This window comes from Podarcis raffonei, chromosome 5 (assembly GCF_027172205.1).
Source record: "Podarcis raffonei isolate rPodRaf1 chromosome 5, rPodRaf1.pri, whole genome shotgun sequence".
NCBI classification, from domain to species: Eukaryota; Metazoa; Chordata; class Lepidosauria; order Squamata; family Lacertidae; genus Podarcis; species Podarcis raffonei.
This window is the reverse complement of record NC_070606.1, coordinates 17,438,174-17,465,000: the sequence shown is the minus strand read 5'-3', so window position 1 is coordinate 17,465,000 and position 26,827 is coordinate 17,438,174. Positions and strand designations below refer to the sequence as shown.

General features: G+C 44.9%; 1 protein-coding gene across 3 annotated transcripts in view; it reads left to right on the top strand.

Annotated features, from left to right (window-relative positions):
* Positions 1-16,176, top strand: part of LOC128413711 (dual specificity protein phosphatase 13-like) — a 20,448-nt gene extending 4,272 nt beyond the window's left edge. The window contains exons 1-4 of one of the 3 annotated variants that reach the window (XM_053388085.1): positions 8,628-8,749; positions 9,856-10,047; positions 13,623-13,843; positions 15,760-16,176. In XM_053388085.1, the coding sequence (XP_053244060.1) occupies positions 9,857-10,047; positions 13,623-13,843; positions 15,760-15,983 (636 nt within the window). In that variant the 5' untranslated portion in view covers positions 8,628-8,749; position 9,856 and the 3' untranslated portion in view covers positions 15,984-16,176. Of the gene's footprint in view, positions 1-8,627; positions 8,762-9,855; positions 10,048-13,622; positions 13,844-15,759 lie in introns of those variants that run through there. The other 2 variants (XM_053388084.1, XM_053388086.1) reach the window with 2 other exon arrangements.
* The last annotated feature ends 10,651 nt before the right edge of the window (positions 16,177-26,827 follow it).

Below are 26,827 nucleotides of genomic sequence, written 5' to 3'. Positions count from 1 at the left end.
GTTTTGAAGTGTGATCCTGTCCTCTGGGGTGTTAGCCACCCCTCCCAGTTTGGTGTCATCTGCAAATTTGATCAGGATGCCCTTGAGTCCATCATCCAAGTTGTTGATAAAGATGTTGAATAAGACTGGGCCCAAGACAGATCCCTGTGGCACCCCACTAGTCACTCTTCTCCAGGATGAAGAGGAACCATTCATGAGCACCCTTTGGGTTCGGTCAGTCAGCCAGTTACAAATCCACTGAGTGGTAGCATAGTCAAGACAGCATTTTACCAGCTTCTTTACAAGAATATCATGGGGCACCTTGTCAAATGCCTTGCTGAAATCAAGGTAGGCTACATCCACTGCGTTCCCTTCATCTACCAGGCTTGTAATTCTGTCAAAAAACGAGATCAGGTTAGTCTGACATGACTTATTTTTCAGAAATCCATGCTGACTATTGGTGATCACAGCATTCCTTTCTAGGTGCTCACAACCGGTTTGCTTAATGATCTGCTCCAGAATCTTCCCTGGTATTGATGTCAGACTGACTGGGCGGTAATTATTTGGGTCCTCTCTTTCCCCCTTTTTGAAAATAGGGACGACATTTGCCCTCCTCCAGTCTACCGGGACTTCGCCTGTTCTCCAGGAATTCTCAAAGATGACTGCCAGTGGTTCTGAGATCACATCTGCCAGTTCTTTTAATACTCTTGGATGCAGTTCATCTGGCCCTGGAGACTTGAATACATCTAAACTAGCCAAGTATTCTTGTACTATCTCCTTAGTTATTCTGGGCCGTGTTTCCTCTGCTGAATCATTTGCTCCAAATTCTTCAGGTCGGGCATTGTTTTCCTTCAAATTCTTCAGGTCGGGCATTGTTTTCCTCTTAAAAGACCATATTTCCTAGGGCAGCAGTAGAGAATCATTGAGACTCCAAATCCCATCAGTCCCAGCCAGCATAGCCAATAGTCAGGGATGAGGGGAATGGTAGCTCAGCAACCCTGAGAGTGGCTGCAAGTTCCCCGCTGCTGCCCTGGGGACTCATAAACAACTGCAGTGGTACCTTGGTTCTCAAACTTAATCCGTTCCAAAAGTCCGTTCCAAAACCAAAGCGTTCCAAAACCAAGGCGTGCTTTCCCATAGAAAGTAATGCAAAATGGATTAATCCCTTCCAGACTTTTAAAAACCCCTAAAACAGCAATTTAACATGAATTTTACCATCTAATGAGACCATTGTTCCATAAAATGAAAGCAATAAACAATGTACTGCAGTCACACAGTCAGTCAGTCAGTCAGTCAGTCAATCAATCAGTAGCTGAACTGGGTTCCACACAGTCACAAAAACAAAACAAAAAAGCCGCAAAAACAAAAACGCAAAATAAATAGCAAAAACAGACAGACTTCAGCATAACACTCAAAACAGAAGTGTGGCACTCAAAATGGAAGCGTGGCACTCAAAATGGAGCATGTTTGGCTTCCAAAAAATGTTCACAAACTGGAACACTAACTTCTGGGTTTGCAGTGTTTGGGTGTTCCAAGCTGTTTGAGTACCAAGGCGTTTGAGAACCAAGGTACCACTGTAGACCTCAAGACTGATGCCTCATTTAAGAGGGTGGTTTTGCTGGAAGATCTATTTCATTGTCCCAAGTATAGACAGAAAGAATCCCCCAGTGTCTTGCAAGGAACACAAATTGTCGACACGGTATTTTACAAGCATATTCAGAATCCTCGTGGGGAACAGGGTAGCCATAAGACCTTGCTCCACACTGGAGGGGAAGGGACAGGATGGAGAGAGAAAAATTACTCGTTGCTAATAATATGCAATGGATAATTTAAAGCTGCGGTGCAGATAGATATGCCCTCAGAACGGCCAACTCTAGTTGGAAATGTGACCTTAAAGCAAACAGATGTAATTTCTCGAGCGTTCCTGCTTACTTTGGCCCTCGGGTTCACTATAAAACTTGGATCCAAATTATGTCTGAGCATACTGCAGCAGGCATCTAGCCAAAAATATCTTGTTTGACTGGAAGTCAGTTAGAAACAGAGGCATTTTCACAAATTGTATTGAAGCTAGTCCAAATACTTTTGCAAGCCTTTGCCCAACTTTCCTGGAACCCTGCTTCAACAAGTTTTGAACCACAATGGTTGTAGGAGCATAAGTCTGAGAGATCAAGAGACAAAGAGTAAGTTAAAAGTTGGCCTAAAATATCAGGCATATTAGAAGAAGTGTGTGTATACATTTTTGGGCAGACTTCATTAACAAACTGGTACAGCAGACCGATTTAAAAGACGAGAATAAGAAGAAACTAAGAGAACCCAAAATTGGCAGATTCATCCAGAGAATTTATGATCAGCTCATATTTGGAAGAATCGCCTCAATCCAGGGACCATTTCTTCAAGAGAAAACCTACAGCTCCCTCTTCAAGTGCTTCGCTAAGGAAAATGAAAAGTCCTAGTGAGATATTTACCACTTTCTGCACCCAACCAATCACACCCCACTCAGCTAGTTAGTTATACAGCGGTCAAAAGTCAAGTTCATACTCTAGGTGGCTGGATATACTGTTCCAAGCACACTGCCAACATCCTCTGACTGCAATAAACTAATCTAGGCTGAAGCAACCAGAAGGGTCTAAGATATTATATAATTGTTCTCCATCCAATATAGCAATAATAATAATAATAATAATAATAATAATAATAATAATAATAATTTATTATACCCCACCCATCTGGCTGGGTTTCCCCAGTCACTCTGAGCGGCTCCCAACAGAATATTAAAAACACGATAAAACATCCAACATTAAAAATGTCCCTAAACAGGGCTGCCTTCAGATGTCTTCTAAAAGTCAGATAGTTTATTTCCTTGACATCTGATGGGAGAGCGTTCCACAGGGCATGTGCCACCACTGAGAAGGCCCTCAGCCTGGTTCCCTGTAACCGCACTTCTTGCAGTGAGGGAACCGCCAGAAGGCCCTCAGAGCTGGACCTCGGTGTCTGGGCTGAACGATGGGGGTGGAGATGCTCCTTCAGGTATACTGGGCCGAGGCCATTTAGGGCTTTAAAGGTCAGCAGCACCAACACTTTGAATTGTGCTCAGAAACATACTGGGATCCAAGTCGGAATGGACGCATGGAAGTGATTTTCTCCTCAAAGTGCTTTGCAAATATGTCTCAGCATGGTACTAAGAGTTCAGGTAAATTACCTGGCAGGAGGCCATAAGGAGGAGACAATTTGAAAGAGTTCTGCTGGTTGCCACTCCAAAGATGCAGTGGTGGCAGAGAAGGAACCTGAATTTGCTGCCATCCCTACCGCAGATTGCCACAGTCAGGAAGCACAGGCAAGCTGAGGAGGTGAAATACAGATGAGAATGACATAATTGCCATCAGTGTGTTTTGCTGTATGTGGAAATAGATTTCTTCCCTCTACTTTCCATGGCAGTAGTGTAACTAGGGTGGGAAAATAGGGACACCCATCTTGGAAGCTACCTGGGCAGGTATTCAACCTGGGCAACAACCTATTCTGATAGTTCATATAATGCACTGAAAGTTATTAAAATAAGTTTACATCATTTTTCCATTTCAATATAGAATAATCAGACATGTTTTTCACAAAGGCAGGTGACGGCTTGGTCAGAGGGTTAGGGAATGTTGACGAAATAAAACAAACCCATCCACTGAATATTGCTGGCAACGAAGGAACAAACTTGGAATTTCTTGATCATCATCATCATCGTTTTATTTGAATGCCGCCTTTCCATAGTTAAAAACAACGCTCAAGGCGGCTTACAGCATGACCAGATTTACATAATTACCAACATAACAAAAGTCATAAACAATAAATAAAACACATCAGAAAGTACACAACCAAATGGAAAACAGTTTCCACATAACTCATAAAATCTAAAACTAAGAATACAGCATTAATATCAATCACAATTTAAAATGACATAGATAAAAAATAAAAACAATTTTAAAAACAAAACAAAAACAAAAACAGCACTCCTGTATGCAGCCTGTCAGGCCCCGCCCCAAGCCAGGTGGAGAGAAGCAGGGCAGGCCCCTTCAGGCTCCCAGCAGGTCAGTCCTGATAAGTTCTTGCTCCAGATTTTTGCTCCTGATAAGTTCTTGCTCCAGTTCTTGCTCCAGATTTTACCCAGCACTCCCTGCAAAGGTCCCTCCAGGGGTCGCTCCTTTTCCTTTTCCTTTTAGACTGCCTGCACTCTCGTATCCATTTACCCAAGAGCAAATTCCGTTTAACTCAATGAAACTCATTTCCGAGCAAACTTGCATAAGACTGCACAGCCTACATCTTTTCACCTATTACATATAATCCTTTGAAATTGTCTTGTGCCTTGTGCAGAGAAGCGTGTGCAGTTGGGAACTTGCCCAAAGCATTGGAATGGCAAGCTTTTGGGACTATTCAATGCTCACTCTAATCCTCTAATTCCAGGCTGCCTTGGGAATAGCTCCTCCTCCTAGAGGCTTATGTTACAGGGGAGCACTGCCATGGCTGCAATCATTTCCCTTCCATTCAGACTGAGTGACAGGGACTGTCATTCCTACCTTTGTGTTGCTGAGACAGGATTATGGCCGCGTGCCCTGCTCAGAGCTGCTACCCACAGTGACAATTTGGAAGCTCAAGTTGATATGCAGCATTAGCCGCCTCCTCCGATTCAGGCTGGGTTGCTAAGGGCACATCTCACCGGTATCAGACACTGGTTTGAAGCTCTCCTTTCATCGGCCCCAACCAATGACTTTTGTGTTTGTGTTGTGATCTCACAAACCATGTCCTATGTAGTGACATCACAATGAAGGCAGCATGCTGTGTGATGCAATAGTAACTCACCATGACAGCAGCCTTTCCAGAGAAAGGAAATGAGCAGTAAAAAGCAAACAAACACACAAAGGTCCACACCAAAATACACATAAAACAAGCAGCAAAAAGAGCCATTTGGTTTACAGATTGCCAGGGATGTGTGAAGGCTCCCCGAGAACTTTCACGTCTTATCCAAGTTGTGTATTGTTGCTGTTTTTAAGCTCCCTTGAAAGCTCCCAGATGCTTCACTTGAAAAATGAATCTTGCAATGTGGGTTGAGTTTCATTTTAACATGCACTTGAGATGCTTGCTCCTTGTTTTACATGAGGCTGCCCTTTCCAGATCTGAGTTCAATGGACACAGGGACTATCACATTTAGTTTGTCTCACAATCTCAGTTCTCGAGACTCCAGATGCTGGCTTGTTCATCGTTTTCTGCATTTATGCCCTACCTTTTCCCAGGGAGATCAAGGTGGGGCACATGCCTCCCCCCAAAAAACCCCCCATACTATCCTCACAGCACCCCTGTGAGGTAGGGCTAGGGCTAAAAGACAATGTCTGGCCCAAGGTTGCCCAGTGAACTTCACGGCCTAGCAGGGCTTTGAACCTTAGTCTCCTGGCTCCCAGTTTGACTGGCTAACTACGACACCACACTGGCTCTTAGCTGTAGCTGGAAAGTGATTCCATAGAAGTTTCTATTTAAATATAACAACCCCCAAAACTTTCCTAAAATTAGGGCTTACCTAAACTTTCAGCAGTAATTCAACAGCACTTTCTAAATGGATGGAAGCCAAAATAACGTTCAGCAGACAGTTTTGCAGCCGCTTTAGTTACAGGGTCCCATCTTGCAGTCGTTGCCCTGCCAAATATTTCACCCTCTTCAAAGGAAATACGGGCTGGAGGAGGAGAATGGATTGCAATGCTTGGCCGCCAGTCGTTTCTTTGCCTCTCCTGCCAAAAAACCAAAAGCAGGCTGTGGGGATCTCTCTTTCTCCAGATGATGACTTCAGCAACACCTAGAGCTGGGCAAGGACACAATTCCCAGAGCAGGTTTGAAATGTTTGTGTTTCCTCGCAAATGCCGGTGACATCATCGGCACCGGAGGACTTGAACTTCACTTTTGGCACGCGAAAGCCCTCCGGGTGACTTTTACACCAGGCGTTCCTGCTCTTGATGGATATTGATGTAACAACGCCTGTAATTAAAGGATTGTATATATAAAGGATTGTAGCTATAACACATGCAGATGTAGTTAAATGCATCTGTGTTAAAAGAGCACAGAACATTTGTAACTGGACAAGGAAATATGCAACCAGCGACAAAATGTTTCAGAGCTTTCAGCAACACAAAAGCAAGGGAAATTAGGTGCTTCTCTCTAGATTTGTCAGAGTGCAAGCTCAAAACAACATTAGCATGGATTTGCTGGGGTACTCTATGCCGTCACTTCGGCATTGCATCTTTATATCTTCTTCTTCTCAGGCGATCACTTGTAGCCTAGTAAGATTGTCTTCCATGAACATGGTCTTAACAGTGAGTCCATAAGTGACTGTGGAGGCCAATTCTGGATCCACACATCCTTGCACAGTGGGGACATAGGTTTCCGGGCAGGAGTTGATCACGGCAAGGGTTTGTCAAGCATCCTGAGTTTGAGCGTCTTCAAAGTTCATGACACCATTGGTAAAGGCTGTTCTCCAACTGGAGCACTCACAGGCTAGTGTTTCCCAGTTGTCAGTGTTTATACTACATTTCTAAAGACTTGCCTTGAGAGAGTCTTTAAACCTCTTTTATTGACCACCAGCATTATGCTTTCCATTTTTAAGTTCAGAATAGTCGTTGCTTTGGAAGACGATACATGGTCAGTCTACTGAAGTTGATGTTGAAGAATCATTGCTTTGACACTGGTGATCTTTGTTTCTTCCAGTACACTGGCATTAGTTTGCCTGTCTTCTCAAGTGTAACATTCTTTGGAGACACCATTGATGGAATCTTTTGAGGAGCTGGAGATGGCATTCATAAGTGGTCCATGTTTCCATTGTTTCTTTATATACAGCACACTGGCTCAGAGAGGCAAAGAATGGAGAGTGAATTGAACTACCCTGAGTATCTTTTGGGTGGCAAAGCTGCATGGAAATGGAGAAAGGGCGAAGATATATATATATATATATATATATATATAGAGAGAGAGAGAGAGAGAGAGAGAGAGAGAGAGAGAGAGAGAGTGTCCCGTCAAAAAGAGCAGCAGAACTCTGGCATCAGCCACCTACATTTCATTGCAATAGGTTCAGGGGTGACAAAAGCAAATATTTATTCCCACTATGCAATTAACCCATGGAATTGGCTGCTACAGATAGCTGGGTTTGGTTTTTTTTAAGGGGAGACAAATTTCTGGAGGATAGGCCTGCTCATCTGAGTACAAAGAGGATGGGGACAAAGAGCAGGGTGCAACCATCAACGATGTGCTTCCATAGGGATCTTCTGGCTAAGCTAAAGTTGGGAGCAGAACGCCAGACACCACCATCTGAATCAGTAAGACTTTAATGTAGGTGCAAGTACTGGCTAAATGGAGCAAAGTGTGAGCAGTGGCAGGGAGACCAGCAATGAGAAGTTTGAGTTTTATAGACCATTCCACAACACAATCAATAAAATTAGCTTGATGTGCAGCTGATGGCCAACTTTCTCAACACACTGGGAGACCTCACGGGTAGCTCTGTCCACTGTGGGAAATTCATCGGACCTGGGTTTCCCTTGTGCAGAATTTTAACCCTGTTAGCCAATGGGCTTTGAAATGGCAGGCGTAAGCCCAATGGTCTCGTAAGGTCACCTTGAGAAAAAGTGGGAACAACGAACCTCTCCTTGGAGAGTGTTCAGGACCCTCAACAAATTACAGTCCCCCCAAGATTCTTTGCAGGAAGCTGTGAGAGTTCAGCTCTCATAAAACCGATATGTTTGAAAGATCAGACATGCTCTGCAGGGAATATTTCCCTGCACTGACACTACAGACACATAGCCACCGAATACCAGGGGACCCAAATTCATTCTGTCTCTGCACCCCATTGCATCTGGTCACCTTATACCAATCGTGTAAGTGGAATGAAAGCTGCTTTTCGAAGAGCCCTCTCCTAAATCGGGAGACGCTATTTGGATTCCAGCTGCTGGGGAGATTCTCTTACAAACAGTTGGCTGCTCAAATACTTCTGCATCCCAAGAAACCACCGGTGGCTCGGCTTTCAAAGCCAGCCAGCCCTACTCCAGTCATCGCTGTAGGCTGAGTCATTTTGCTTACATCCCCACAGCACTCCCAGCAAGCAATAAATTATGGCTGCAGGGAGGCAGTCGGGTTAAGCAGTCAGTGACTAGCCCCAATAATGGCCACAAGATGTGAAGTTTGTGGAAAGGAGCCATAATGGAAAGAGAGCGCTTTTCTTGGAATGGATGGTGTCAGTCTGGCCCTCAGGGGTGGGGGAATCTCCCTGAAGCCTGTTCCCTGCAAAAGGCCTAGTTCTTCTGAGGCAGTAAACGTTAGGATGTGCCCCTTAATGGGGGCTCCCACAAATGAATATTCCTCCTTACCACAGTTTCCACTGTACAAAGAAACTAAATACTACGGCAAACATCCTGGCTTTTAAACCATAACCTCTCATTTTCCTATGTGTAGGGCATTGTTTTATAATTAAATTCCTACCCTGTGGAAAAATGGGGTTTAAATGTTTTAAAGAACAATAAACTCGGAAACATTGGTAATCACTGAGGCTAGCATGGAGCTGGAATGTGGCTTGCTTTGCTGGTTCCAGATAGTAATCCAAATTTCTGGACGATTTACAGGTCAGGCTCAAACAAGAGTGCATTACAGTAATCTAACCTGGAGCTGACCACAGTGGAAGCAGAAATGGAATCAGCAGCAACCCCAAACTGCAAGCCTATTGGTCCAGGGGATTGAGAAGAAAGTTAAATATTTAGGAGTATGGCTAACAGTTAAGAATACAGTATAAATGTTTTTAAGGACAACTATACAAAAACTTGGAGAGAAAGAAAGAAAACTTGGAGGTGTGGGGAAGGAGGAATTCATCGCTATTGGGAAGGATACCAGTAATTAAAATGAATGCATTGCCAAAAAATTTATTTTTATGTCAATCAATACCCTTGATCAGCAATGTGGGACACTTCAAAAAATGGCAAAAATATATTAATAGATTTATCTGGCAGGGGAAGAAGCCAAGAATAAAATATAAATTGTTGGCAGATTCTAAAGACAGAGGTGGATTCTCCCTACCAGATTCAAGATTATATTATGATGCATCCTGTCTGTGCTGGCCAAGGGAATGAATATTATTTTAAAAAATCAATGTTTTAGAGCTTGAAGGTCATGATAACAGGTATGGTTGGCATGCATATTTGTGGTATGAGAAGGTTAAAGTACATAGAGCTTTCTTAAATCATGTTGTAAGAAAATTGGTGTACAAGGTATGCGAAAAAATATAAAAAGTTACTTGAATCCATTTCTAAAAGACCTCCAAACAGTGGGGTCAAAACTGCTACCGCCTCCCCAACACTAGATGGCAGAAATGAGATTCTGCCTAATTAGAATCCCCAAATATGGCCTGGATTCGAATGCTCCCCCCATCCCCAATTCATAGAATTGGAAGGGACACCAAGGGTAATCTAATCCAATCCCCTACAATGCAGGAATCTCAGCTAAAGCATCCATGACAGATGGCCATCAAGCTTCTGCTTAAAAACCTCCAAGGCAGGAGATGTCTGTAGCAACTCCTACTCTTACAGTGCAAGCTTTAATTTGTATGTAAACTGCTTTGAATCACTTGTTAAAAGTGGAAACAACAAGAAGAGTAAGACATAGAAGATACCCAACAGTATACCATGATTTCTTTGACTCTAGGAACTTCAAGGTGGTGGGCATGAATGGGGTGACAGGCAAAGACTGGTCCATGGTTATTCCATGAGATTTACAGCTATGTAAGGATTTGATCCAAGGTCTGCCCAGTCTAACTCTCAGGCCACTGGCTACCATGAGGTCAAATGAGGAAAGTCTCTCTTCCTTGTCTTTCAGAATGTCTTGGAAGTCACTAAATGGGGACGACTTGCGGCGCCCCAATATACGAAGAACTTCGAGCCTCACTTCCAGTAGCCAGGGGAGCTATGAAACACCAGAAATGGGGGAACTCCAACGTATGTTGTGGACGCCCATTCCCTGCCGCGGCAACGTCAACGAAGTCTGGCCTAACCTCTACATTGGAGATTTGTAAGTAAACGGGCTTAAAGGGATGACAGAGAACATTCTGCCCATGTTATAACAACTTCCGAAGGCGGAGAGAAGGAAAAGACAGGCAAAAGGCTTATTCTGCCATCTTGTCCTTGTTTCCACACGGCATCACAGGCCTTCGCCTAGAAGCTGGGGTTGTATGGCAGACTACAACTGGTATTCATTAGAGCTGGGGTTTATTAACTCATTTTAGGTTTTAAAAAAAACCTAGATTTTTTGGGTTGATTCTTCAGTTGGAGCAAATTTTAATCACGAAAGACATTGTTTGTTTCAGGGATTTTTGCTTTGTTTCTGTTGAGTTATTGTAAGACAGCATTAAAAAGAAAATATCTGTACAGCTGAAAAGGCTGGCAGCGTTCAGATAAATTCAACAGTGTAAATAAGTTTTGATGGATGCAATAATGGAATACAAATGATATAGTTTTTGTAAAATATGCAGGGATTTATGATTTGTCAAATGAGCCATGGAGAGAGAAGAAGGGAAGTCATTGATATCTTAAGGATGTAAAAATGAGTACTTTAAAATGTAAAACAGAAAATTCAATAAAAAAATTATATACAAAAAAGAAGAAAATATCAAAGATGGCTGCCTTTCTAACAATGAGCGGCAGCGTTTGTTTATTAAGTCGTAAGTCATCTTACATTTCCTTCAACATCCCCCAATTGTTACTATGCTTTGGTAATATACAAATACATTCCATAGCTACTGAGCACGTTCAGACCCCTTTGGGCTGCTTGTGTGTGTGTGGCCCCGATAGATAGATAGATGATAGATAGATGATAGATAGATAGATAGATAGATAGATAGATAGATAGATGAGATAGATAGATGATAGATGATAGATGATAGATAGATAGATAGATAGATAGATAGATAGATAGATAGATATGTACATCGACACATCTCAGTGTTCCTCTGAACATGCTGGTGCCCCCATTTTTGACTCCAGTCCTCTTGGCACTCAGCGCTCATTAATTTTAGAGGGAATGGTTGCCATCGCTGCATTTATTGGATGATTTGATGAATCGAATGGGTGATATCCAGTTCTAGCTGTATTTGGAGCAGACCCATTTAAACCAATGGACTTAAGTAACCAAATCCATCCATTTCAATAGGTCTGCTCCAAAGATGGCTTCGCTGGCTATCACCCAATTATTATTTTTTAATGCTTTTGTGCTTCTGGTTTTTTCACGACTTCATTGTATTCCAATGCGAGAACATTTGGTTGAGAAGCAAATTGGAGCCTTCCAATAAATAAATTAAATGCCAGCATCAGTGTTGGGGAAATCCCAGACATCCAGGCACCACGCTGAGTGGTTGCTTAAAAGCTTGGTTCCTGCTACTAGGATGGGGGTTTGTTTTGGTTTTTTGCAATTAAAAATGGAACAATGGCATCTAAGCTATTTGAAAGCATTTCCCCACACTGAAGAGTACCATCTCTCTTCCCAACTCTGCTTTTCCACTCCAATACATAAAACCATGCAGCAAAAACCATATGAATAAGTTAAAAACAGACATCAATTAACCGTTATGGAAAGATGTATTCTTAATTGCCTGCATAGACCTGGAGGAACAAAAAAGTTTTCAGGAGGCATTTAAAAGCTGAAACAGAAGGTGCTTGCTGAATGTTGGCAGAATATGAGCCGATGACATGATAACTTGTTGTTATGAAGTGAGCCTCACCAGCTTGAGGAACATCAACAATGCTCCCGTAGATGATTAAGGTGGGATATAAGGGTTCAAGAGATCCCCTGGACCTAAGTTGTTCAGGGCTTTGTAAATTAATGCAAGGAACTTGAACCTGGCTTGACCTTGCACAAGACATGTGGTTTAGTCCGACAAAAGGCCTCATTGCACACCAGACTTCTGGTCAAACAGATTTAGTAGATTCTAAAACTAAAAGCACAACTTTGAAACCTGCCAAACTTATGTGTGGTGGGTTGTTGCGCATGCTCAGCATGGGAAACAGGACTGCTGATGCTTTACCTTCAACAATCTTCCAAAAAACCCCAAATACATATCAGGGGTGCATGGACTTGGCATGTTCATGCTTCCCTTAATGGTTAATTTCCATATTGTATTCGAGCTTTCACACCATGTAATAAAAGCCACTTCCAGAACTATTGTGAATACAGTGCAACTATGTTGTTGTTGTTGTTTAGTTGTTTAATCGTGTCCGACTCTTCGTGACCCCATGGACCAGAGCACGCCAGGCACTCCTGTCTTCCACTGCCTCCCGCAGTTTGGTCAAACTCATGCTGGTAGCTTCAAGAACACTATCCAACCATCTCGTCCTCTGTCGTCCCCTACTCCTTGTGCCCTCCATCTTTCATGGTTTGAAGCTCAACATCAAAAAAACTAAGACCATGGCTCTGGTCCCACCACCTCCTAGCAAATAGAAGGGGAAGAAATGGAGGCAGTGAGAGATTTTACTTTCTTGGGCTCCATGATCACTGCAGATGGTGACAGCAGCCACAAAATTAAAAGACACCTGCTTCTTGGGAGAAAAGCAATGACAAACTTAGACAGCATCTTAAAAAGCAGAGATATCACCTTGCCAACAAAGGTCCCTATAGTTAAAGCCATGGTTTTCCCAGTAGTGATGTATGGAAGTGAGTGCTGGACCATAAAGAAGGCTCATCACCGAAGAATTGATGCTTTTGAGTTCTGGTGCTGGAGGAGACTCTTGAGAGTCCCATGGACAGCAAGAAGATCAAACCTATCCATTCTGAAGGAAATCATCCCTGAGTGCACACTGGAAGGACAGATCCTGAAGCTGAGGCTCCAATACTTTGGCCACCTCATGAGAAGAGAAGACTCCCTGGAAAAGACCCTGATGTTGGGAAAGATTGAGGGCACAAGGAGAAGGGGACGACAGAGGACGAGATGGTTGGACAGTGTTCTCGAAGTTACCAGCATGAGTTTGACCAAACTGCGGGAGGCAGTGGAAGACAGGAGTGCCTGGCATGCTCTGGTCCATTGGGTCACGAAGAGTCAGACACGACTAAACGACTAAACAAACAAACAAACAGCACTCCTCCCCATATTATTTGCAAAGGGATTTTTTTCCCCTGGAAGGAAGAAACATGGAAATTAGCACTAAAACTTTACCGTGTTCTGCTATACTTGCAGAAGAGGTGTCTGCGTGGTGCAAAAGCTCAATATAATGTGGACGTTAACAGTTAGGGGGAAGTCATGAAAATGGAATAAAGCACCACGTGGCTGCAGCCTGCCTAGTTTTCTACAGTGGTGTTTCCTAAACTTGGGTCTCCAGCTGCTTGTGGACTACAATTCCCATCATCCCAGACCACTGGTCTTGCTAGCTAGGGATGATGTGAGTTGTAGTCCACAAGCAGCTGGAAACCCGAGTTTGGGAGCTATGAGTCCCCAAACCTGCAAGGATATTAAATCTAGCATGGTCTAGAAAGTTAACAGTTAATACGCTAGTTGCTGTGGGGAACCTGCCTGGCTAGAGATTTGTTGTGTGGTCTTTAAGGATGGAAGGATGGATGCGACTAGCACAAATCTAAGCCAAATACTCTTTCCCCCACAGATATATAGCCCGTGACATAGAACAGCTTCGCCGAATGGGTATCACCCACATAGTAAATGCCGCTGCTGGAAGGTTCCATATTGACACGGGGGCCAAATTCTACAAAGACCTGCCCGTGGATTACTACGGAGTTGAAGCAGACGATGATCCAAAGTTTGATCTCAGCATTTACTTCCACCCGGCCGCTAAGTATATAAGAGCAGCGCTGAGCTCTCCCAGAGGTAAATATAACAGGCAGGGCAATCTATGTCATCTCTGGGGTCCTGGCAGCCTTACTGCATTCAAAGCACAGGTATGATGTGAGTGGCTAAAGAACTGGCCCGGGTCCAGGAAGACCTGGGTTCAAATCACTGCTTAGCCATGGAGTTCGCTGGGATGCCTTGGGCAAATCCTTATCCCACAGCATCCCTAGTGAGGTGAGATGATAAAAGGTCTGGAAGCCAAGCCTTATGAGGAATAGCTGAGGGAATTGTGTATATTTTAGCCAGGTATAGCAGAGACTGAGATGAGATATAATAGCCATCTTCAAATATCTAAAGGGCTGTCCCATGGAGGGTGGAGCAAACTTGTTTTCTCCTGCTCCGGAGGCTAGGACTGAAACCAATGGATTCAAACTACAAGGAAGGAGGTTCCAAGTAAACTTCAGGAAGAACGTTCTGACAGCAAGAGTATCCCCACAAGAGGTGGGGAACTCTACTTCCTTGGAGGGCTTTAAGCAGAGGTTCAATGGCCACCTGTCATGTATGATCTAGTGGAGATTCCTGCATCGCTGAGGGTTGGACTTGTTGATCCTCAGGGTTCTTTACAGCTCTACAATTCTATACTCAAATGGTCCAAGTGTCCATGAGAGATGCAACAATCATTTCCCCATTTAATCCTGATTTACCTCTTTCAATGGAAAATCCATTCAACTCCCCTGTGAAAATGGTAAATCTGAATGAATTTGGGTGAGGAATTCTGATGAGGACAATATTGTGCGGACACTGTCTTTGCTATGCTCTATGCCGTATAGGTAAAGGTAAAGGGACCTCTGACCATTAGGTCCAGTCATGACCGACTCTGGGGTTGTGGCGCTCATCTCGCTTTATTGGCCAAGGGAGCCGGCGTACAGCTTCCGGGTCATGTGGCCAGCAAGACTAAGCCACTTCTGGCAAACCAGAGCAGCATACAGAAACACTGTTTACCTTCCCGCCGGAGTGGTACCTATTTACCTACTTGCACTTTGACGTGCTTTCGAATTGCTAGGTTGGCAGCAGCAGGGACCAAGCAACGGGAGCTCACCCCGTCACAGGGATTTGAACTGCCGACCTTCTGATCAGCAAGTCCTAGGCTCTGTGGTTTAACCCACAGCGCCACCCATGTCCCTATTCTATGCCGTATAGTGGCATTCAAACAAAAACCGAAGGTTTCCAATCGATACTTTTTGTGCTTTCCTTGTTTGAAGCTCGCATTGCAACAGAGAAGCACACAAACTTAGATTCTTCAACATGCCAAGTCAACGTTTGACATTTCAAAATCAGAGATACACCGAATCGTTTTGAAATCTAAAACACCAAATTCAGATAATTGAACCCTCAGAAGGAATACCCAGCTAGACGTCTCTGTTTGTCCCTTCTTATACAGCTATATTAGGGATGGGACTCTGGTTTCTTCTCATGTCACTGAAGGGAAATAGCCCCAGGAGAGACCCCAGGAGAATTAATCCTACTTTGACATAGCTAACTAGGAACTCTCCCTTTAATCGGTGTGGCAGGAAATAGTAGCTGCATTGCAAAAGAGATAGGACAGAATTGGGGCTGAGCTCCTCTGCATTTTACCATCCGCACAATAAGACCCACTTTTCATGAGGCAGCTGGATGAACTGGTAGGTCTTAAGATTTAACAGGCCAAGGGGAAATGACGGAAAGTTCTGATATTTACTGGTAAGAGTCAGAAAAGGCTTTCAATCAACATCCATATATCCTAATTTGCTGGTGAAGAAGGCACACCAGAATTATGACACGAAGATTTCTGACATTCCCCACTGGGTTTCGCAGTCTTGACCTACTGGCAAATCTTAACATATACCATACCAAGAAACCTGGGGTTTTCGTACCCTGACATATATGCAATGCTCTTGTCTTCTCTTCTCTTGCAGGCAAAGTACTAGTTCACTGTGCCATGGGCATAAGCCGCTCTGCCACCCTTGTGCTAGCCTTTTTGATGATCTGCGAAAACAAGACCCTCGTGGATGCCCTAAAGTCTGTGCGAGAACACAGAGGAGTCTGCCCAAACTCTGGTTTCCTCAGCCAGCTCCGAGATCTTGACATCCGGTTAAACAGCGAAAGGGGAAGGGCAAGAGGTGATGCCTTGAAACTTTAGCTGAAGGGTGCCCTGCACTGTGGCTCAAGACAAAGCGGAAAGTCAGAGAGACAAAAGGAGGCAAGCTTCAGAAATACCTGAACTCTGAGTCTGTGCTAGAAGAGGTGTCTGGGCAGTGAAATGAAAATAGTGAAGTATTTCTTTGATGTTAGAAACTAAGTCAAGATTAAAGGCACGCCAGACATTTGGCATACATGTTTTTGATTGATGCATGGACAGGTGAGGACACTGGTGAAAGGGGCCAGAACTGCAACAGAAGAATTAAATATACAAAGGGAAAGAAGGCAAGGCTAGGTTGCGGCAGAGTCAGAACAGGAGAGGTTTATAGAGGAGAGCAAAGTGATCATAAATCAATAGCATTATTCGGTGAAACAAAAGGCTTGAGCAAAGTTATTCTGTTGTTTCCAAGTCTGGCAAGAGTATTGCCAGTTGAGCATTTCACATTTCAGTAAGGAGGTAAGCTGGACACAGCCAGCAGGAGAAATTCAAAGGAATCCATGCACAGAAAAGCGTGAAATAAGTACATTTATTTAATCTGGAGCACACTGGCCTTCACACTGGTGGGCTGGGACCCACAGCTGAGAGGTGCCCCAACCTAAGGTGGGGTTGAATTACTGGCACCACTGAATTTGTCTTACTCTAAGAATTGCTCTACAGCAAGGGTAGCCATTGTTGGACTACAGCTCCCGTCATCCCTAGCGGACATGATCAATGGTCAGGGATGATGGGAGTTAATTTTGTTTTGTTTTCTTTATTAAATTTCTACACCGCCCTTCATCTGAGCATTGCAGGGCAGTTGACAATAAGAGAGACACTAAAATACGTTACATAGTAACCAACAAAAACAGCTCCTCCATACACTGTTTAAAAGACCATTGATAGTCTAATTAGCCAAAGGCCTGGGAGAAGAGGAATATTTTTGCCTGGCACCTAAAGGTATGTAGTGAAGGTGCCAGGCGAGACTCCATGGGGAGAGCATTCCACAAGTGAGGAAACACCGCAGAAAAAGTCTGCTCTCATGTTGCCACCCGCCGGACCTCTTGCAGAGGAGGTGCACAAGTTGTCACCTAACAACATGTGGAGGGCTCCACATTGACAGCAGTGACAGCTGTCTTTTTAAATCTCCCATGGAGCTAAAAGCAGCAAGGAGGTGGCACTATTCATTCTTGCCCTTTCCGCAAGGAGCCCATGTTCTCCATTGCTATTTTCAGATTAATCTTGTACCAGATCAGGTTGGGTGTGGGTGGTTGGGTGGGTGTTGTGACAATCTCAGTGACAAGAGGGAATTGAAACATACGCCTAAAATATCAACATCCAAACAGGAATGGCACATTGAGAAAGAGTTGGTAAAAGGTAAAGGATCCCTGGACAGTTAAGTCCAGTCAAAGGCGACTACGGGGTTTTGGCGCTCATCTCACTTTCAGGCCAAGGCAGCTGGCCTTTGTCCACAGACAGCTTTCCGGGTCATGTGGCCAGCAGGACTAAATCGCTTCTGGTGCAACGGAACACCGGGATGGAAGTCAGAACACACGGAAATGCTATTTACCTTCCCGCCACAGTGGTACCTATTTATATATCTGCACTGGCATGCTTTCAGACTGCTAGGTTTGCAGGAGCTGGGACAGCAATGGGAGCTCACCCCATCACGGGGATTTGAACTGCCGATCAGCAAGCCCAAGAGCAGGGGTCCCCAAACTAAGGCCCGCAGGCCGGATAAGGCCCCAGGGACTCGTTTATCCAGCTTGTGGCGACCCCCACCGCCCACTACCGCCGCCCGCTCTGACTGGCACTGCGCTGCGCGGCTGCCCACTTCTGTGGCGGAGGAGTACTGGAAATAGCATGTGCGCATGCACGTTATTTGAGCATGCGCAAGCGTTCTTTCCGGTGCACATCCGGGTTGGAGGAGGCCCGTGCACATGCACACAAGCTATTTCTGGTGCTCCTCCAACCCAGAAGTGCGCCAGAAATAGCATGTGCTCACATGTATGGGCACGCGCTCCCCCGCCCTCCGGCCCGCCGCACGATCGGCGCTGGAGACACCGGCCCGAGGCGCAGTAAGTTGGCTGACCCCTGCCCAAGAGGCTCAGTGATTTAGACCACAGCACCGCCTGCTGACCCTCTTCCAGGGTGTGACCTAACTCACTTGGGGGGCTGCTATTCACTAAAACAAAGAAGAGGAGGAGTTTGGATTTGATATCCCGCCTTTCACTCCCCTTAAGGAGTCTCAAAGCGGCTAACAATCTCCTTTCCCTTCCTCCCCCACAACAAACACTCTGTGAGGTGAGTGAAGCTGAGAGACTTCAGAGAAGTGTGACTGGCCCAAGGTCACCCAGCAGCTGCATGTGGAGGAGCAGAGATGCGAACCCGGTTCCCCAGATTACGAGTCTACCACTCTTAACCACTACACCACACTGGCTCTCGGCCATGGAAAAGAACACCCCCTCTTCTGTTTGGCCCTTGGCCAACTGGGCCTTTCAGCACCAACCACAGGAGCAATCGGAGAACACTTTGGCTATTAGTTCTACCCACCCGCAAACCCCCACTGCTGAAAGCCCTAACCCTGCCCCAGGACCAGCATTTCCAAATCAAAAGTTGGCAGCCACCGCGAGTGTCTTGCTCCTTCCTCCTCCCTCCTTCCTTCCTGGCTCGACTCTTTCCTCTCCATCTGGGTTTAGTGAGTTAAGTAACTTATTTGGCTCTGCTTTCTCCCTCCCTGGCTCTTCAGTTGACTGATTTATTACCTCACTTTCCTTCTGCAAATAAAGCCCCGTGTGCAAAAGCCAGGAGGATAAATAATACAGCACAGACCTTTAAAACACCACAGATTCTAAACAAAAAACAGGAGACCTGCTTCATCTTAAGGTCATAAACTCCCGTTGCAATTTTCATCTTACGGGAACCCTTCTCCCAACGCGCACACACGCAGAAGAGGAAAAAGCAAGAAAAGTCTTTCCCCTTCCACAGAGCTCAGCCTTATTTTAGCTCACGGGTTGCAAATTCTTATTTTGATTTGATCTCTAGATTCTGGCAAGGAAGGTTATTGCAAAGTGACTGCCTGGAAGGACAGTCTAAACAATTCTCATCTGCACAATGTTAGTTAATTTAAATGTTTGCAGTTTTTTAAAAAAAATGCCAATTGCCCAAACACTGGTGCCACCCTGTATGGAAAACACAACCCAAGACTTGGCAAAAAGAAAGAAAACTCATTCGTTTCATACTGACCTGAAGGTGATTTTGTTGACTGACAGCCTATCACTCTCCCTTAGTTCCGCACTCTCACAACAGGCAACTTTTAACACCTGGACAGCACTAGTATCAGCCTATATTGAATCACTATTAACTTTGGATTCTGGATATAAGGAAGTCCCCAGAGCTGAGGAAGAGTCATAGCTTAGTGCTAGAGCATCTGTTTTGCATGCAGAAGATCCCTGGCAGGTAGAGTTGTGATGGAACACTGTCTGCAGTCCCGGAGCTCTCCATGGTGCTGTGACAACCAACCTACTTTGTTCCCCCCTATGTGTTCCTCAGAAACAAAACAGGAAACAAGCCACAGCAACATTGCCCTGTCCCTTACCAAACCAGAGAGCAGTGGAAGATGGGAAAGGGTGGGGAAATCAGAGGAGCCAGGATTGGGGAGGCACACCGCCAATAAACTACCCTTTTGGTTGTCACAGAACCACCTCCGTACCTTCAGTGTCAAACCTTCATGTCTTCTGGGAAAGGAAAAACACTCTTTAACATCAGCTACAGCTGTCTAAGTAGCATTGGCAACGGGTTGGGATTGGCTTGGGGCACATAAGGAATTTCCAGTTTCTGTGAGACAATCTACCACATATATCAGGCAGGGCATGCGGCACACAAATGCACTTTCCTGAGTGCGGGGCGGGGGGGCTACAAACATGGCCAAGGGTTGTGTCTGCATCACACTTGTATGTACAATCAAGATCTATGTCAAGAAAAGCTGGATTCTGCAACTAGAAATGCATTCTACAAACTGCACAAATTTGCATGACATCTCATACGGTGCATTTTTAAAACTCTCTTGCGTAAAGTATTTGGGCTACTGCTAATCTTGGAGAAGAAAGGCACCGAAACCCCTCAAATTCTGGGGGTTCAGAGGTTTCAGCAGTTATGAACCACATACTTCCAAAAGTATCAAAATAAGGACCAGAAACATATATAATCTGAATCTGAGAGTTTCAGAAATGAGGATTCTGCATCTGGTAATGCATTCAATAAGTTTTCTGCATTCCTGAAATACTCCATCAAAGGGGAGTTTGCTAAAGAACAGGTATTTATTTGTTTGCTTTTATATGCAAATAATTTCTCGCCTGCTGCTCATGATATAATCCCATGGCGGGGTTACAGTACCACACAACAATAAAATGTCATTACACTGAAGCCAACGCAACACGGCTTATAAAAACAATGACGTGGAATGAGAAGTGGTTGTGGAACAAATCATTCAGAAAGCAAATCCTAGGATACTGGGCTAGGCAGTGTGTTTGACAGACCTGCCACATGTCATAGGTGTCATGACCAAGATACCCATTGAATGTGGTACAGTCATTGCTCTGAGGGATGAGAGTACAACTCCCTGCAGCAAAGGCTACAAAATCATTTCCCAACACTCTGAAAACTATCAAACCCCCCTAGTTTGTGAAAACCCACTGACAAGGGTGTTTTTGTCCCATTTTGTGTCTCACTGAGAAATCATCCCAGAACTTAACAGACAAATCTTCTATCCCTATATAGAGAAAATTTAAAGGCAAAAATATAACTTCAATCCCTTTACCGTGGAACCTCCAATGATACGACTCGTTGATAAAGGACCCTTGGACGGTTAAGTCCAGTCCAAGGCAATTATAAGGTTGTGGCGCTCATCTCGCTGTCAGGCCGAGGGAGCTGGTGTTTGTCCCCAAACAACTTTCCAGGTCATGTGGCCAGCAAGACTAAACCGCTTCTGGCACAACAGAGACCCATGATGGAAACCAGAGTGCATCAAAATGCCATTTACCCCCCTGCCGCAGTGGTACTTATTTATCTACTTGCACTGGCGTGCTTTCGAACTGCTAGGTTGGCAGGAGCTGGGACAGAGCAACGGGAGCTCACACCGTCGCGGGAATTCGAACTGCCGACCTTCTGATCAGCAAGCCCAAGAGGCTCAGCCCATATACCTTATGACTCACAGGTACACTTATCTCTTTCCTATTCATATTTATGTTACGTGGCCATGCTGCTCTTGACATTCCTAGTGGTCCTTCACTTCCACCTTCCCCACATTTTCCACCCATGTACGATCACCTGCCCCCAAAGGACTGCAGAGCATATCAAAGCCCTCTTGTCCACCGGTGCTAATGTGCTCCTGTTGTTGCTTTTCATTCCATGTGTTCCAGGGATAGCTCTGCTTTTGAGGCACGTCTAGCAGCACCATGCCTTGGTATTAAGAGGAGATCATGTGCAGAATAGCTTTATGCTTTACAAGATCACTTGCGATGTCCTACAGCCGAGGAATTACAGGCATCATTGGGAAGCGTGTCAGCCAAAGGTCTTGGATCCCAAAAGTTTGGTCAAGTAAAAAAAAATTTAAAAATGCCCAATGCATTTACAAAACACAATGCTGACTAACAGAAACCGGGTTTAAGGCACTGAAGTCACCAAGCCATCCTGGGTCCCCTATAGACTGACGGTATTTGCGGGTGTATTCTGCAACATGTTACTGATGCAATAGTAGTGCATTAATGGTGGATTCATATGGGAGCATCCACACATTATTCTACATTGTTATTTAGCAATGCTTCTCTAATGCTTCCACATTTCTGCATTCTGGAGGTAAGGTAAAGGTAAAGGACCCCTAGACGGTTAAGTCCAGTCCAAGGCGACTATGGGGTTGTGGCGCTCATCTCACTTTCAGGCTGAGGGAGCCGGCGTTTGTCCACAGACAGTTTTCTGGGTCATGTGGCCAGCATGACTAAACCACTACTGGCGCACAGAGGGCTGTGACAAGTGCCAGAGCACAGAAACACAATTTACCTTCCTGCCACAGCAGTACCTATTTATCTACTTGCACTGGTGTGCTTTCGAACTGCTAGGTTGGCAGGAGCTGGGACAGAGCAACGGGAGCTCACCCCATCATGGGGATTCAAACCGCCGACCTTCTGATCAGCAAGCCCAAGAGGCTCAGTGGTTTAGACCACAGCGCCACCCGTGTCCCTATTCTGGAGGGGCACTCATGCACAACAGCATAACAAAAATGGGACAAAAAGTTACAGGATGTCAGCAGGAAGTTACAGGTCATGCAACCAATGGAAATGGAGCAGTCTGTCCATTCTGAACACTATTAAAAACAGGGCTGTAAATAACCACCCTAATGCCATCATAACCAGAAACCACAGATTTGTGGTTACCCCGAGCCGCTTGACGCTTTTTAATAGTTCTCTTCCCCCACCGCCCTAGAAGAACCAGACAACACTTGCATTTTAAAGTTTCAAAACAGAATATTACTTTTACTTGTGGTACTTTATCCTGTCAGATTGAATGTACAAGTGAGGTAGGTAATATTTACTGTATGTCACTGAAACGTATTTACATGAATTTGTATCTGAGACTGACCTGTATTTTCTGACTGGCTCTGAGGAAAGCAGCAGCATAAAACAACACACTTGCTGCTCTCACTGTTAAAAGTCAAACAACAGTTGATAACTGACTAATTGGGGGGTGGGGAACTACCTCAGTATCTATAGCATCACAATATTCTATGCTACAGAATTAACCCTTTGCATAGTATTTTGGATGCACCATTCCCACATAACCATTGCGAATGCACAAATTAACAAGGGTGTCTGCAGAAGCCCTTTGTTGCCACAAACTCTGTCTCCTTCGAATCAAGGCTCAGCGTGTTTCTAATGATCATCTAGATCGAGGAAACAGGTCAAGGAAACCACACGGTTTCATGGGTTTTCAAACTTTCCCAGGCATCGCACAAAGCGTGCTCACGCCGGTGTCCTCTCATAGCTAAGAGCGATCTGGAAATTTCCTGGTTCATATCTCCTGAGTCATAAATTCAGCAGGCAGCCTTAAGCCAGCCACTCTCTGTACACATTGCAAAGCAGCCACATGTAAGCCACATGGACGGCTGAGAATTCCGAAGTCTTCCCTCAAAGACAGACAGAGACAGCTGGAGAAGAAGCAGAATCGCTGGTCAGCTTTCTCCATCCCCCATTACTTACCTCTGCTTGTCTCTTTAGCATGCTGTGCTCCTCCCACCCCATCCCCGAGGGAAAACGGGTCGTGAAATGAGGAATAAGGCAAGCAACAGGCAGGAAAAAAATGTGGCCAAGGGCTATACGATCCAGGAGCCTCAGATTTCTTTACCTGGCTGGCTCTGCACAGAGAATAAAAAAAAAATTCTATAAATAAGTCATAAATTAGATTGTTATATCAAATGAAAAGAAAAGCCCTACATAAAATGGCACAAAGTTTTTTGCTCTACAGTGCCCTCTGGTGTCTTATCATTGTTGTTGTTTAGTCGTTTAGTCGTGTCCGACTCTTCATGACCCCATGGACCAGAGCATGCCTGCCACTTCTGTCTTCCACTGCCTCCCGCAGTTTGGTCAAACTCATGCTGGTAGCTTCGAGAACACTGTCCAACCATCTCGTCCTCTGTCCTCCCCTTCTCCTTGTGCCCTCCATCTTTCCCAACATCAGGGTCTTCTCCAGGGAGTCTTCTCTTCTCATGAGGTGGCCAAAGTACTGGAGCCTCAGCTTCATGATCTGTCCTTTCAGTGAGCACTCAAGGCTGATTTCCTTCAGAATGGATAGGTTTGATCTTCTTGCAGTCCATGGGACTCTCAAGAGTCTCCTCCAGCACCATAACTCAAAAGCATCAATTCTTTGGCGATCAGCCTTCTTTATCATCCAGCTCTCACTTCCATACATCACTACTGGGAAAACCATGGCTTTAACGATACGGACCTTTGTTGGCAAGGTGATGTCTCTGCTTTTTAAGATGCTGTCTAGGTATAACTGACTGAGTGTGGCTGAGTCCCCTGTCTCTGGGAAGCCTGCATCTCTCTCAGTAGCAATCGCCTGGCTTACACGTGGCTCCTTCTCCCATGATGCACCATCAGAATCAGGCTATTAAGAGTCAGATACACTTCCTGTTTTCCTTAAAATTGATTTTGGAAAGTGCCCAGTGGTTTTCAGTATCACAGCACACAAAGGCAAGAGGCTTAACTCTTTCCTGCCCAGCTACGACCTCCCTTCCACCCTGTCCACAATGACCACCTACATGGCTACAAGGCTTATTAAACTAAAAAGATTAGTTGTTCCTATTGGTATCAATGGGAACTTTTTGTTTTTGTTTTTACAAAAAAGCTGCACAGGAGGGCAAGGAGGAGGGAAAATGGAAAGGACAAATCTCCCCTCTGCTAAAATTCTAAAAACACTTGGCCTCCCAAGGATGAAATGAATGTAAGGCAAGCAAGAATGGCAGTGGCCACCTTTATTAAAAACGTGTTTAAAAAGATGGAAATGGATACTGCGGCCTAGCCAGCACCATCAAAAACATACGCTTGCAACAACTTGCTCTTAGGGAAGACGCTTCTTGGGCTTTACTATTTTCTTACAATTGCCAGTGCTTTTTCTCAAGAAAAATAGGTGCCAGAACTTACCATGAAGTTGTTACAGTAAGTTGCCAAGTGACTTGGGGCAGCCCTGAACAGATACCGGTGCCCCTGGTTCTGGTGCAGGTCAAATGAATGTGCCCCTGCCTCCCTCGTTCCTTTAAATTCAGGTGGATGGCTAGGACAGCTCAGAAGCGACCTCATGCAAACATGTGTGCAATGGTAGAGGCCTGACTGGGCAGCTTAAAGCCTGCCACTGCTACACGGGAGACGGATTGAAGAAAAGGAAGTATGACTTAGCCCTACCCTGTAGCTTGATCAATCATGGCCAGGAGCTAGGTGGAGTCATAAATCTTTTTAAAAGGGTAGACTAGTGACATAGGCTATGAAATTAACCCCACTCAATGGACCAGAATGTGGTCTAAACCCCCCTTTAAATCCATATCAACGAAAAGAAAAGAACTCACTCTGAAACTCACCTACAGGTGGTACCTAACACCAAGAAAACTAGCGCTAATACGCCCAGGAACCTCACCAAAATGCTGGAGAGGGTGCACCTCCACAGGCACATACCTCCACATGTGGTGGGAGTCCCCCAAAATCCAACCATTCTGGACAACAGCCATACGAGAAATATGTAAAATAACTAAGCAAGTATTAGACATCACCCCAGAACTGGCCCTACTAAACATCTTCCTAGACAACAATGCCCATTTACACCACAAAGAACTCATAACCCAACTACTTTCAGCAGCCAGAAACACCATAACCAGAAACCATAACCAGACACCACTGGAGAGACCTGTCAGGAGTAAGCATGGACCAATGGTACCAAATAGTATGGGAAACAGCCCTACTAGAAAAATTAACCAATAAACTGAAACTGACACGGGGACAAACAGAAGAAGACGCCTTTACCCCTGTATGGCTCCCCTTTATCACATACACAGCCCAACAAGACAACGACAAAAATCCACCAACAGCCTACAAATCAATATGGCTAACCTGATCCAAAACACCCACCCACCCCACTCACACACGAAAACAAAGATCACCACAGCCAATCACAAACAAACAACCACACCCTAGGCCAACCCCAACCTCTCCCACCACCAAAGAAACACAAATGAACAGCACCAGCAATTCTTACTGTTGTCTGCACACAGGTGCAAAATTACCTGTGTGCCCACGCAGACTGGGAAAGGGTGGTGGAAGGGGAGGAAAAGGCCGGAAACACACAGCCCTGCCAAGTTGGCAGGCAACAGAGGAGCAATTGCTGAAGTAGCAGGAATGTCGAGAAGCTAACTTTCCAAACACGCACTGAGAAAAATCGGAATGACCTCTGTGATATAAGGCTCCAGTCTGAAGGCCTCAGTTCTTTTGCATCAGTTGCATCTGTTATGATGAAAGGAGACAGCTTTTGGCATTCTGCCTCCTGGCTTTGCGAAGATATACAATCATAGCACTGGGTGCAGCACTAATAAAAGTGCCTCTTATCACGGTTTCAGATGCATCCCACCTTATTAGCCATAGTGCCCCCCCCCCCCACGATCTACTGAGGAGGAGGGAAGCCTTTGACTTCCGATGACTGGCTGTTATCATCACGTTATTCCACACTGAAATCTCGCCAGCTTTCCTTGCAGTCTTTGACCTATCTGCAATTGACACTGTTCCCAGATTTTGGATGAGCTGACCGATAGATTAGACACTACCATTTATATAGCACCCCGTCAATATGCAGGCCACCTTATCAGCAAAACAAACAAACAAACAAACAAACAAACAAACCCAGAGCCCTGCTCCGAAGGAGCTTAGAATCTAAAATTCAGCAGTAGAGAAGAGGACATGAGAGACAAGCAACAAGACAGGTCATTGGGAAACTGGAGCAACAGAAGAAAATCAGCCCTCAAATACATGCTGTGTGTAATAAAATAAATAATAATAGTTATAATTATAGTTTATTTGTACCCAGCCACTTCCTCAGCCACTCTGGGCGGCTCCCAATAGAATATTTAAAACATGATAAGACATCAAACATTAAAAACTTCCCTATACAGGGTTGTCTTCAGATGTCTTCTGAAAGTTGCATAGTTCTTTTATCTCCTTGACATCTGACAGGAGGGCGTTCCACAGGGTGGGCGCCACTACCAAGAAGGCCCTCTGCCTTCACATCTCACAGTGAGGGAACCACCAGAAGGCCCTCGGAACTGGACCTCAATG